Genomic DNA, 15,160 nt, shown 5'->3' with positions numbered 1-15,160 from the left:
CTGTATAACTTTTGAATAAATAGTTCCTTTCCTTTTTTATCAGACTCTGGCATTGAGAGCCACAATTCCTAAGGGTGGCAGGCAAGATGAACAATAGTACAGAAAGACCCTGGGGAAGCAAGCTTGTTTTGGTAATGGTGGCTGGGCCCCCCACAACAGGCTCCTTTCTGTAACACTAGCACAGGGTGGAGGTCAAGGACAGAGCACTGCAAAAATAGGGGTAACTCATAAGAAAATTTAAAAAAAATTTTTTTAATTATAATTTTTAAAAATTAAAAAATTTTTAATTTTTTTCTTAAGTTAACACACAAAAAATCTTTCTGATGTTAAAAGCTTCAGAAGTCAATAAACTTAAACCATTTTCCCCCACCTGAAGCAAAATGATGCAGTTGCTATTGACTAAATAGAATCTTTAATAATAAAAAGACCCAGAAAGAGAACCAGCATTACGTAAGTAACATTAAAGACCGTGCACTGGCACAGGTCCAGTTTAAAACCTTCTCCCACTTCTTGAAAGGCTCAGAGCAAACATGTTGTCACTGCAAATGCTTAGAGCATCCGAGGCCCCAGCATCTGCTACAAACTGACAGAAACGAAAGATTCCTGGCAACATGGGTAACAATAACTGGACTAATGAGCCAGGAAAATATGTGTAGATGCTTCACACACAGTGCACAACGTGCACAGGTTTCCCATAGAAGGGTAGGTTGCTATGTCTCATCAGATAGATGATGACTTTTCACTTGGGACCTTGGGGCAGAAGAATGAACTGACTCAGGGTCAACAAAACACCTGCTTCAACACACTAGAGCCAAAGCATGGGAAGCAACTGCTCTTCCCCTTCCACCTTCTGTTTTCCCGTCCCCCACCAATGACCTCTTCCTGTGCTCTTTCCTCCAAAGTGTATCTTTGGAAATCACAGAGTTGCAGCAGATGACATAGCAGTGGCGACACATGGCACCAGAAACATCGTTTCCATCTTACTCTGGAACTGAGCTCCACACTAAGCAGTTAAGCAGAATGACTCAACACAGAGAAATAAGTACCTGCAAGGGCTACGGGTCATAGAGCTGACGGGACAAATCAACTGTATGACACACACTCTAATTTTTTAACTGTTAAACCTAACTGTGCTCTTCTGTGTCTTAGTACTTGTTATTCTTAGTTTTATGTGCATCATAAAATTTATCAGATTTGCATTGTTATCAAGTGGAACATCAAAGAAGTTTTTACTTGGTTTAGTTGACTTTTATATGATGAGCTTCTCCAGGTCCACAGTGAAGTAATCATTTTTTATCAGCCTTTATTTTGGGAGGTAGTTGAGGTTCACAGCAAAATTGAGCAGAAGGCACAAAGATCTTTCATATCTTTGAAAGGATTAGAATAAATATAAAAATGATAATGACATTTGAGACTAGGATATTTCTGAGGTCAAACTGGGAGAAAGGAAATGTGCCTTTGAAAAGACTTCAATCCCAGCATAACTTCTAAAATACTAATCTGTGATAATCTGCATCTAAATTATTTTCATTACATACTGTTAGAAGCAAAAGTAAAAAAATAATTCCTATTTTGAGAACTTTAATAACAGCAACAGTACAATATTAACGATAAACATTGAGAAAGTGTTTCAAAATAAAACAAACTAAAACTACAGTAATTCATTAAGGAGAATGGACATTTAAATTTAGACTGTTTATAAAGTTTAAGAAAGCACCCTAGAAGCCTTAACCGGTGTGGCTCAGTTAATTGGGCCATCCCTGCAAAGCAGATCACTGGTTTGATTCCCAGTCAGCTCACATGCCTGGGTTGTTGGGTTCTCCTGGCCAATCGATGTTTCTCTCTCGCATATGTTTCTCTCCCTCTATTCCTCTCTCCTTTCCCCTCTCTCTAAAAATAAAAAAATTTTTAAAGAGAAAACACCCAAGTAAAAATAGTGTTTTTAGTCACTTGTGAACATCGAGAGTGACACACACTTCACATTGTAGAGCAGTCTTAGGGACTGCTCTGTGCATTAGATATGCACAGACCTTCATATCTTTCATTTTATCAAAAATAGGAACTCTGACAGCTGTTCATTATCATCCATAAGAAAGAATTAATGACAATAAGAGAAACAACTAATTCATCCCCCACGTCTCTAACATACAGTCATCATTCCATCAAGTTCACCTAAAAATACCCTTGCACGCTTTCAGACAGGAGCCATTTCTGTAGATCTCAGTGCTCCAAGCACTAAAAACAGCACCCTGGTGTCAGGGGCTGCTACAGACACTTAGAACTAGAAACCAATCCCCCTGCTCTGAACACACTGTAACCTGTCTGTTGGAGGTGAGATACAGCCCCAGTTACTAAATTTAGTGCTACCCCAAGTAGTGGACCTCCCTTCACTTTCAGCATCACATGGACCAACACCATGTTAAGTTTATGTCACTCTCCTCCTGCCTAGAGAGACTCCTGACCATTCATTTTCTACAACAGGTCTGAAGATCATTTTCATAAAGCACTTAAATCCCAAAGCTCTGAGATGATTAGTAATTTTAATTTGAATAGGTGCCCTTTCTTTGTTTATTCTACAGTCATTGACAATCCTACAACATCCTCAACAAATTGGAAGCAACCTGTGTTTTGATATATTTGCATAAATAAGTCATAGCCCATGAAGCTTTAAATTATTTATGTTTTAAAGTAATAGTGAGTATGTATCACTTAGAATTTATGTATTCTTTAGGAATATTCATTAGCATAGGCTGTAAGTGCAGTGGCTAAATATTTATTTAGAAAGTTTCTATAGTGATACAGTTAAGAAAACAGAATTTGAAGTCAGACTGTCTGAATCCTGGTTGCTTCATTTATTAGCTGTGAGGTCTTAGGTCATTTTCTTAACTTCTGTGAGCTTTAGTCTCCTCAATATGGACACAAATAAATATGTAAATTCTTCAAATGGTGCCTGGTACCATTGAGAGGCCTTGGCAAGAGATAGAAGGGTGGGAGTGGGGAGAGGCTGGGCACTTATCTCCCGGCTTCCTCTCTGCAGGATTATGATTTGGCAATGGCTAACCTTCCCTACGTTTATAGATCCTCTCTTATAGCTTCTCTGCAGACCTTTCTCTCGGCTCCAGCTCTCATTAGGATCTGCTACACCATTCCTTCTGCATCACCTTCTTTAGACCAGAGGTGCGTAAAAAGTTATAATGTTGCTGGTTTCTTTGTGTCTCTAATCTTTTTGTTTGTTTCTTTATTTTTCTCATCCTGTCAAAACCTCTATAAAGTAGCTCTTTCATTCCTTTCTCTTTAGTTATATCCTTTTGAGTATGCCATATGTCTCCTGCTGGGAGGTGGACTGATACACACAGAAAAGACTTCATGTTTTTCACGGTGACAACTGTGGGCAGGATAAATTTCAGGGGGAAAATATTTGCTTCAGAGAACTTAAAGGTAGTAAGTACAGATATTTGAGAAATATGGAGTAGGAAAATATTTGAGAAATATTTAGATTCCTTCATATTGGTGATTGATGGAATGCAGATGACAAAAGAGAAGGGCCCAGGGGTAAAGGCCAGATTTCTATCCTAGCAAGTGACAGGGAGTTGACTGTGCTTATGACCAATAGAAAAGAAGTTTGGCAAAGCTTCTAAATGCAAGAAGTAAATTTATTAGAGAAAGAAATGGGCTAATTTTCTCTGCATTGAGTTTGAGGTGTCTGTGAGACATACAGAGGAGATGATCAGCAGGCCTGGGGATACACATGCAAGCCCAAAGCCTGGGAGAGTGCTCTGAAATTTAGATGTAACTTTGGGAATCATTAACTACAAATGGTGGTTGAAACTTTAAGAGTAGTATTAGGAAACACTGGCATTTAAGAATGGGCAGGCAAAAAGCAGCTAATGAAAAAAAAGAGAAGCAAGCAAAATGTAGCCAAAGACACTGAAATCAAGAACAAGCAGATAGTAACCAGAAGGAGAGTGGAAGGGATAATGGGGGGAAAGGGTGAAAGGTTTACAGGGACAACTATAAAGGACACATGGACAATAACAAGGGGGGGTGCAAGTGGGGGAGGTGGGTGGGGAAGGCTGGGGTGGGGGGAGAGGTGGGGGGAAGTCAGAAAACTGTACTTGCACAACAATAAAATCAAAAGTATCTTAAAAAAAAAGAGGGAGAGAAGAGATGGCCAAAGATGTACAAGAACCAAAACAATGTGCTTAGCCCAAAGACCAAGGGAATGAAAAGTTAGAAGGAGGAAGGAGTTACCAAGACTGTCAGTTGCAGAAATACCAAGTGACTGGGGTTGCTACTATAATACTGTTTTATTAACACCACTGAAAAATAGCTATTGGTTTTGATACTTTTCTGAGACTTGTTATAGGTATCAAAACAGAGCATATGCAAATTTTCCAGCACAGTGACTAGCACATTAAAGGCATTTGATAATTTTTTAAACTTTTCTAAAAGCATTTATAAAAATTCACACAAAGTAGACACTAAATATTGGATGACAATTTTTACAGTTAATAAAAATTGTATGAATTTTATCATAATTCAAGATACCACTTTAACTTTGAAAAAGTCAAAACAGTGATCTAGAGAATAAAGATTTTACTACTTTGGATGAGCATGTGGTCAAGGTAAGCAACTGTCCATGGGCTACAGACTTCTCAATCAAGTTTGTGTCTTACTAGGTAAAACTGGGTCCTTAATGGTAGCAGCTGAAGCTGAGGGGGATTCTATCAAACAAAAAGTGGTGAACTTTTCATGGTAAAGTGTGTAAGTCATGGCCATGGAAATTTCTCCAAATATACAATGAATCTAATTTTTGAGACTTTTTTAAACATTATAGAACAAGAAATACTGACAGTAATATCTATAGGGCTGGTGTAATCTGTGCACAATTGAAAAAATTTTTTTACCTTTTGATGTAAACCTAACTGGCACATGTCTTCCTTGGATATGCAGGGTTTTCCACCAGCTTTCTTAGAAGACAGGCAAATGAGCAGATCCCAAGAGCCCAACTCACCTATTAGCAAAAGAGCAATGAAAAAAAATTATCAGATTTTTTAAAGGCAGTATTTTCTTCTTCAGTTTAGAGAATGTGATTACTTTGATCCTAGAGCACAAGCGACAATGATTCTAAATATACTTAAAAGTCAATATTCAAAATAACTAAAATTCAACTTTTCTAATTTAGCAGAACTAATATTTTTATATTTAGTATTGTATCATAGGGAAATTTGAATTGTCTGAAGCAATATCATAAAATTCCTTTAAAAACTATAATTGGAATGTTTAAATAACTAACTTTATAAATTTGTATCTTATTTGGAGATTGGGAGGAAAGAAGATTATAAAGCTTGCAAGATTGGAGATAGCTGCAAAATAAAATAATAATAAGTCAAAAGACTGAATTTTTTGTTCTGGGCTTCAGCAACACCATTGCTTTTCATAGACCTTGAACATCAAATATACTTTTACAAGATTTCTTACAAACAAAACTTGCAGTGGGCAGAAAATGAAATTCAATGAAAAATTTAAAAGACAGATTTTGTCCAAAAGGAATTTGTGGGTCTAGTTATAAACAGCACAAAGTTAGTTCAAAATACACAGTATAACATGGACCAATGAAAATAATATTTCAATTATTTCACCAAGGACAAAACTCTTTGCCAACAAACCCTAGTAACTTGCCAAAATAATCTTAGGAGAGTACATTCTTGTATAATAATCAAGCATTTAAAAATTAACATTTACATATATTTCACACATTCTCTTTGATTTATTTATACAAATTTTTTATCAACATGCCTTGCATAAAACTGGTACTTTAAAAATATTTTTCAAGTGAATGAATGAATAAGTAGCCCATGACAGGGTGGCAAACACATTACTGCAGAGAGGATATATGAATATGTATCTCAAAAATAAGCAAAAACGTTATGCATAAAAGAATTGATATTACTTGGGAAACTTCCCTATTTTGGACAGAAACCCAGTTTAAAAAATTAAGCAATTTCTATACACATGGTCTTTTGTTGACTTCTTGTGAGATAATGTTCCTTCAAGTTACTACGCCAGACCTCCCAAGTCACCTTCCATGTCAGGTATTAGTGGTCTCTTAAAGGGAGAAATAACCAACATCTCCTAGTACTATCTTTTAAATTTTTGCCAGAAGAATTTCTCACTTGAGAGCATAACATTTTCAAAGAATGGCTTTATGGAAAAAAAGATTAATAAAGAAGAGTGAACTGTGACAATTAGGAATGAAATTTTACTCTTCCCTAATCAAGTCTTTTACAATTTGACAAGCTCTGTGCTGTCTGGGCTATTGGTTCCTTTGTTTCTCATTGATCTGTTGCTAGAAGAGAATTCTCTCTGCCAAACAAAAGGATCCAGGCAACTGAACTCCACTTCACATCTGAGCTCTTGTCCCAGAGCTTCTCTGTTTGCTATGTATCCCAAGATGCTGAAAGATCATACAACAGTTCAAAGGGACAAGGAGAAATGATGCAGGAGATTTGGGGGTGGGAGAAATCTCTCCATGTAATCTCCATCAAGCCTTAGGCTTGAAGTATCTATCCTGTTCCACACACCCTGACGTTGAAGGAAACTACAGATTCCATTAGCCCAATCCAAATACGCTGATAATACCAATACTTAATTTTAAGTATGCACCTCATATTTTTAGCCAAAACCTAGTGATATGGATTCAAAAGGAAAACCATAAAGACAATTTCACTCAATATTATTTTATTTCTAACCCAGGAAACACTACAACCCTAGAAGAAACCTCCTGTCATAATATACTCAACCTAATATTTTAAGAATATAAGGTGGCACATTTACACAATGGAATACTACACAGTAGAAAGAAAGAAGTCCTACACATGGATGGAACTGGAGATTATCATGCTAAGTGAAATAAGCCAATCAGTGAAAAACAAATACCACATGGCCTCACTTATAACTAGAATATAATGAACAAAATAAACTAATGAGAAAAATAGAACCAGAGACATGGAAACATGGAACAGACTGATGGCTATAGGAGGGGAGGAGAGAGGGGGATAGTGGTGGAAAGAAGGGGAAGGGACTAGTCAAAGAGCATGTATGAATGACCCATGGACATGGACAACAGAGAGGAGAGTGACTGTGGGTGAGAGGAGTGGGCTGGGTGGAAGGGGGCAAAAGGGAAAAAATGAGATAAATTTAATAGAATCACCAATTTAAAAAATTTAAAAAAGATAAAGGCATATAAATAAAGGATTTCAAATTTTAAACTGTATTGTTCAGGTATTAAAAACAGAGTATAATTTTTATATTTCTCCAAGTCTGAGTCACGGCCTCCTTCACTACCCAGGGCATACACATAATGTCTGGATTTGATAGAAAAAAATTAAGCAATAAATGTTTAAAACTGGAAGATACCTTTAAATAATTCAAAGCACCCAATTTATAAAGAATGTCCAATAAGCAGAATATTATACTAGAAATATGAAAGTAAATTGCAAAAAGAAAAAGCAATCACTGCCTTCAGCAATCTATTTGAGGGGTGTAAACATGAAAAAGAATTTAGGATAACTCACAAAGCATAGCAGTTTTTTGACATTTATACAGGGTACCATCATTTCTCAAAAATGTTTAATATTTAGTATTCTAAATTAACAGTTTAAAAATACTTTATAGTGCATACATTTCCCTTTAAAATGAAATAAAGTAAAACTAAAATTTTCAAATCATCTCTTAATATTTACTTCTTACCTAATTTTTGCTACCATGGTCTGCAAAAACACTGATTGTTTCCACTCAAAATTCTTATTGTTATCTTCATCAAATTCTACCTCAAACTATTTTCCAGTTAAAAGTTAAATATTTAGTAGTCTTTTTCACTTTCTTTTCATTTCTTTCTCTAACATTAGAAGTCAACTACCTTTCCGAACTCTCACAGACCTTTCTGAGAGTAAAAACTTTGTTTCATAAGTGATATTGGGTATTCAAACTTGATTTTTAAAACCCCAAAAGCCACATGGAATTATAGAAACTGGGCAGAAAGCAAAGCACTAGCTAAGAAAATCACACTCAGAAGTCAACGTTGGAGCATTTGGGATACAAATTTTTGCCTCAGCAAAATTACAAATGAGTGGACATGTGGAGCTTCTGGGCATGCTCACTGAGCTGGCAGCAGAGACGATCCACACATGCCCAGCGTGCACACTGAGACTATGGACTGCGGGCGCTCAGGGAGAGTCAAGCCCGTGTGTGGGGGTGTATTTGGCCAGCACAGTGTTTGTTTTGGTTTTGCTTTAAATTCAAGTATTAGTCAAAATGCAAATATCAGCACAATTCACATAAAACTCCAGATTTCAGCCTTCATTTGAAAACTGGGAAGCTCTAATAGTACCTGGTCCATGCCCTACATGGCAGCCACTAACTAGAGCTAAGTACAGCAGCCCACATGTTCTCCCGTTTACCGTACTGGTCCTGCCTGGTCCTAATGCTGCCTGGCAGGCTCTGTCTCTAGCAGCAGAAAACAGTGCTAGACCTGATGTAAAATACCAGTATGTCAGTGTCGCACTAATTACTCTTCAGCAAGTTGATGCTCCATGTTTTAGCTTTTAATGAATTTACACTCTTCATTATGTAAATTGATTTTAATGACTTCAGGCAAATTGATATTCCGTCAGTTGGTCTTAAAAGAATGTCTGAGTATGCCCTTTGATTTCCATACTTGGCCATGCTCTCCCACAATGTTGAATAAGGTCACCTCAACTCAAAAGACATTTCACTGACTGTATTGAAGTTAGAAAGGACTCACATGTAACTTCTTAAGAGTTACCTTTCTCTCAGGAGCCTAGAAAAGGCAAGAGTGGCCTGTGACCATCTTTTTTACTTATCTCTTTTTCTCTGGTTGGATTTGCTAAAGTGACCCCGGTCCCACTCTAAGATTGGTCCGCCCTCATCTTTTTCTTACTCACACTCTGCTCCTGGACTCTTTCCCACCTACAGCCTGCCTCAGTCTGTGGCAACAGTTATAAATGGCCTACGCCACGCTTTTGCTAGGCATTAGGACAAACATTCTTGGAGTTCATCTTACTTGGTGTGGTTCTTCTGCCCCCAGAAGGTTGACATTAGAGTGTAAGAGCTGAGAAGCCAGATGTGGATTTGGGAAAAACAGGCAAAGCAGACCAGAAAGGTTAAATAACTAGGTAGAGATAGGAAGAGAATTTGAATATAGGAAGTCTAGTTCTAGGGGCCATGTTTGAGACCATGATGTCATTATCCTTTCAAAAAACAAGGAGGTGACAGAGAAACTTAGCTCTTGATGCCTTATATATTAACTTATACAGAACTTCCAACACCACTGTGAGGTAGAAACAATTATTACATATACTTTATGAGAGAGGAGACTGAGACAAAAAGGAATTATTTAGCTTTAGTATTTTTCCAACTACTGCCCCATGCATCTATTTTCCATTGGGACCTTGGAGAAAAAAAATACTGTAACAGGGATAACTCAGGTGTTATGAGACTCTTACCCAGCAATGGCACACTGCAAAACATTATTGGCAATACCATTGGTAATTGGAGTAAAATTTTCATATGTAAAAGAGGCAGTATTCAACTGCACAAGTACTCAGAAACTATACATATTAACTTGGCCTCCACCTACTTTTGAAAAGAAATCTCTAAAAGTTGCTTTGATTTTTTGATGGTGAAAAGAGTTTCTTTCCCAAAGAAACGAAAGCAGGACTAGCCCCCAAGACTGAGTTAATCGAGCCCTTAAATGGAGAGGTCATGGGACATTGTTCTAGAAAAACAGGATGTAGATGTTCCATTCTCCATCTCAAAATTACAAAAAACATGAAAAAATCTACAGGCAGTTCTCCATACACTGTGAAACAGAGTAGCTGATAACACCACTCCTATCACATCTGCACAGTGTTGGCTCTGGAAGCATGACGACACGCAGACAACTTCAGGGGACTTGTCAGCGTCCAGATTTATAGTTTAGACGTGAAATAGTACCAGTTGTTTTTGTCCTTCTCTAAGGATTCTCAGGAACCAGCTGACATCTCGGTGTTAAAAGTAAGAAAAAATGTTAAAGGTTTTTGCTTTTGTTTTTGTTTTTATTTTAATCATGTGTCTGCCCTAAGGAGTGAAGCTGCCTTTAGAATATTCCCAGCCTCTCACAGGCAGGCTGCCATGCAAAACAAACAATCATTTCCTGCCTCCCAGATGACCTCCTTCATTGATAAGATCTGCCGGATCAGTCATTCAATCCGGAGAACAACAGAGAATTCTCAGACAGCGGCGCTATATCAATGCTGTTTATTCTCAAGGAATGACAACTTCAATTTTCTGGCACATTGTATAAAAATCTCAGGATGTTAAGTCTATACCTGCTTTATTTTTCCTCACAGCATTTACCATCTGACAGATTATATATTTGTCTATTTGTTTATTTCCTGGCTCTCCCCATTTGAATGAGTTCCATGAGGGCAGGACTGTTTTGTTCATGACTATATGAGGTCTGTCCAGAAAAAGCCTAGCCATTGTTAATATAATGAGAACAGTTTGCATGACATCAATATAACCTGGCAGCCAAGGAGAGTGGACTGGAATGCTCATGAGTGAACAATGGTGACTTCACTGTACTAGTCACTGGGGGTGGTAGACACCATTGAGTGAGCATGTGTACAGTGTGGCCATCGCATTCAAAATGACTGAGTAGAGCAATGAATCTGCATCAAATTTTGTGTTAAGTTTGAACATTCCTCTGCAGAAACTATTCAGATGATTCAGAAGGCTGTAGCTATGAGCAACTGGTGATTGGCAGCTTCATCACAACAATGCACCTACTCATGCATCACGTCTTGTGCAAAGTTTTTTGGCAAAACATCAAATCACCCAGGTGACTCAGCCCCACTATGGCCCAGATTTGGCACCCTGCAACTCCTGGCTTTTCCCAAAACTAAAATCACCTTTAAAAGGGAAGAGATTTCAGACCATCTATGAGATTCAGGAAAATATAACAGGACAGCTGATGGTGATTGAGAGAACTGTGTAAGGTCCCAGGATGCCTGCTTTGAAGGGGACTGAGGCATCATTGTCTTATGTGTAATATTTCTTGTATCTTGTATCATCTTCAATAAATGTCACTATTTTACATATGACATGGCTAGATATCTGCTGGGCAGACATTGTACTCTCATTCTCAGTACCAACAACAGGGGCTGGAAAGTAAGAAATATTTGCTACATATTTGATAAATGCACAAATAAATAACTCAATGTGAGTATCAAGCCAACAAATACAAATCAAAAGCCAGTACACTAAAAGACTTTTGTAAAAATTAAAGATGAAAGACAGTGAGAAAAAAATTGTTAAAGTTGTTTTGAAAGGACATACAGATATGTTCTTTTAGTAAAATGAAGGAAGAGAAGCAAACATAAAAACAAAGTTAACTATTCATTGCATTGAAATAATTATTTAAAAAATAGCAGATTCCAAGAGTTTTACTTACTGGAAACTTTTCTGGGAACACACACATGTTAGACTGAAGCAGAAAAGATTTACAGAGAATGACTCAAAAAATAAACTTGTCCATGAGCTTCCAAGATACATAGCTACAAAGCCCAAGCCTCATCTACTTATTCACAGTTTTGATTATTATAATCCGTAAGGATACAACTAATGTGATTTCCTAAAATTTGTTTTCTTTTAGTATGAAATACTGAAGAAGTTTACTTCCTAAATAATATATAATATTCCTTTATCACATCAGTGTATTTCATATTGCACTGTTCCACTTGTATACCCTTCTCTTCACAAACAGATTATAAGATTCTTATTGAATAACCAAGTCTTTCTCTGTATCCATCCTTTATGAGGATTAGTATATGGTGTTACATTTGTGAATACATTATTAACTTATTTATAATAAATTAGGTTCTATGCTTGATTCTACCACTACATTGTTTGGATGTAAATTAGCTACTGCAAATACACATATGTTTTCCTGAATCTGTTAAGTTTCATTAATTAGTTCCCTTAACTATACTCTTAATATGAATCTATAGGGCAGTAACAAAGCACCCACAGCTACATTTATTCATATCATTTTCTTTTTTAATGTTCCATTACAGTTGTCCTCATTTCCCCCCATTACTCTCCCCTACCCTACCCACCCTCACCTCCCACATTCAATTTTCCTCTGCCCCGTTGTCTTTGTCCATGGGCTGTTTATACATGTTCCTTGATGACCCTTCCCCTTCTCTCCCCTGTTGTCCGCCTTACCCCCACTCTGATTAGTCAGTTTGGTCTTTATTTCCATGTCTCTAGTTCTATTTTTCTCATTTGTTTGTTTATTGATTAGGTTCCACTTATAGATGAGATCATATGGTATTTGTCTTTCACCACCTGACTTATTTCGCTTAGCATAATGCTCTCCAGTTCTATCTATGCTGTTATGAAGGGTAGGAGCTCCCTCTTTCTTTCTGCTGCATAGTATCCCATTGTGTAAATGTACCACAGTTTTTTCATCCACTTATTTACCAATGGGCACTTAGGCTGCTTCCAGCCCTTGGCTATTGTAAGTTGTGCTGCTATGAACATAGCTTCTTTTAAGAACAAAAAACATTTACCTTCTTGTATCTAACACTGATTATAGTAAAGATTTAGCAGATGTTTATTGGATTGACTATTTCAATTTTCAGAACTCACTTGAAGAGAAATCATATATATAGAACCTTGAGGTCTTCAATGATTTATACAACACAGTACAAAATCTAATTAAATCTGATTCCTTACTGGTCATAGGTTTTTGCTTGTTGTGCCTCTGGCTTCTTATTGTTTAAGAGCTGATGATTAAAATTTTGTGTTTTATCATAGAGAAACTCTCAACTATTCTCTCCCTCATTGTTCTATATCCACACCAGGGATCAAGCCTTCTGTCCTAATATCTATCCTCTTTCTACCCTGTGAGAGGTTGTGAAGGTCAATGAGATGGTTTCTGTGAATCATTTTGAGGTTCTGAGATTCTTCTAATCTATACAAAAGCTCAAGAAAGCATCATTATTCTTAAATTTTTGCAAAAGTTTAAAAGATTCCTGCTTTGAAGAAATTTTCCATTAAGAAGAGCATGAAAGGAAATAGATTTTATTCTTATGGAATAAATTCAAGAAATGTTTACTTTACCTTAGAGGGTTTGCTAAAGTTCCTTCCATACATTTCTTAAATGACTTTAAAATTTTTAAAATTGATTTTAGGGAGAAACATCAATTTGTTGTTCCACTTACTTATGCATTCACTGGTTGATTCTTGTGTATGCCCTGACCCAGGATCAAACCTGCAACCCTGGTCTATCCAGATGATGCTCCAACAACTGAGCTACCTGGCCAGTGCAGAATGCCTTTTTAAAAGACTTTTTTGCAACTTCTGTTGTTTTCTATTGAAGTGTAGCTGATTGTATATGTGTGTATGTGTGTTTAAACTTTCATTGCTTTCAAGATCATTTTCTGTCTAAAAGAAAGCACTCAATACTGAATTTTTACCAAGTATCTGATATCTGCAATTCTTAACACTTAAAATAAATGGACACTGCAGCAATTTAAAAATCATACTGCATCTAGCGCCCAGATACTGGTTTCTAATATTTTTTTCAATAAAAAGAATCAAGGGTCCTTGGAGAATTGGTTGGTTCAAAGGCTGGAGCATTAATATACAAGATGAGCCTGGAGCATCCTGGAAAGTAAGAAAGAGCTCAAAACAAACAAGCAAACAAACAAAAAACAACAGCAATGATGAAGGTATGTCAAAGGGTCACATGAGCCAATAGTCAACACTGGAAACAAGTTAAGTAACAAAAGTAATATTGGAAAAAAATTCCATGAGTCCATACTGATAAAAACAAATGGTTTAATAAATAAATAAATAAATAAATAAATAAAAAGGCATGAAGGGACAAATCTTCCATTCAGAAAAATTCCAAATAATATCCATGGCTACTCCTCAGTAACGGATAAGAAGCACAACTTCTTACTCCCTTGGTGTAGGTTGTGCATAACGACATCCTTCCAAAGACACAGTAAGGAAAGTGGCAGTAAAAGAAGAACTTCACAGTGGACAATCTGACTAACACCCCCACAGTCAGGACATGAGGTTAGCAGCAACCGCGATGTCATGTTGACAGTATACACCCTTGATGTGAAGGGATGGGAACCGCTGTGGTCTTACTCCCCAAAACCACAACCCCAGTCCAATCATGAGAAAAACATTAGGCATATCCTAGTTGAAGGATATCAAGATGCCTGACCAGTTCTTCTCAAAACAGCCAAGGTTATTCAAAAAAAAAAGAAAACTGAGAAACTGTCGCAGCCAAGAGAAGCCTAAAGAAACATGATGACTAAATGTAACGTGGCATCCTGAGTGGGATCCTGGACCAGAAAAGGGGCATGAAGTAAAAACTAAGAAAATCAGAATAAACAAATTCTAGATAAGATCTAGAAGATCTAGAAGGAAATAAGATGATTATTATGGCTATAGCCAGAGGTAAACTCTCAAATACTAGTTACATGTCTCCCCAAGTATTTTATATTAAGAACATGGTAGTACATGCCCTGGTAGGTGTGGCTCAGTTGATTGAGTGCTGGCCTGCAAACCAAAGGGTCACTGGTTTGATTCCCAGTCAGGGCACATGCCTGGATTGCAAGCCAGGTCCCCAGTGGGGGGCATGCGAGAGGCAAGCACACATTGATGTTTCTCTCCCTCTCACTCTACTTCCCTTCCCCTCTCTCTAAAAATAAAAAATATTTTTTGAAAAGAATGTTGTGTCATAAAACAAGTCAGCACTACCATGCAGAAGGTGAAAAATAATTGCTTTTTATGTAAACTGAATTCTTCTGTTAGCAAAAATTTCAGTGATATTTAAAATACAGAGAATTGAATAATAGATCTAGTATGGAGTTTGACACCTACTTCTTAACACGTGCAGCTCCCATGTTCCAATCGTCTCTTTACAACTGTTACTATCTCTCTGAATTCAACTCCTTTGGTGATTTTATTTAGATCCATTGCTTTAGCTCTTGTTTCTCTGCCACTGACTACCAAATTTACCTTTCTTGACCCTTCCTGTTTCAGAGAAGGATTTCCTGTTACATTCTAGACCAGA

General features: G+C 37.0%; 1 protein-coding gene across 1 annotated transcript in view; it reads right to left on the bottom strand.

Annotated features, from left to right (window-relative positions):
- CPED1 (cadherin like and PC-esterase domain containing 1) overlaps nucleotides 1-15,160 on the bottom strand; it is a 275,507-nt gene that overhangs the window by 207,247 nt on the left and 53,100 nt on the right. The window contains 1 exon segment of the mRNA XM_028525677.2: nucleotides 4,908-5,014. Within this exon segment, the coding sequence (XP_028381478.1) occupies nucleotides 4,908-5,014 (107 nt within the window).

Source organism: Phyllostomus discolor, chromosome 10, assembly GCF_004126475.2.
Source record: "Phyllostomus discolor isolate MPI-MPIP mPhyDis1 chromosome 10, mPhyDis1.pri.v3, whole genome shotgun sequence".
Classification (NCBI taxonomy): domain Eukaryota; kingdom Metazoa; phylum Chordata; class Mammalia; order Chiroptera; family Phyllostomidae; genus Phyllostomus; species Phyllostomus discolor.
Note: the sequence above shows the minus strand (reverse complement) of the source record. Positions and strands in the feature narration are given on the sequence as shown.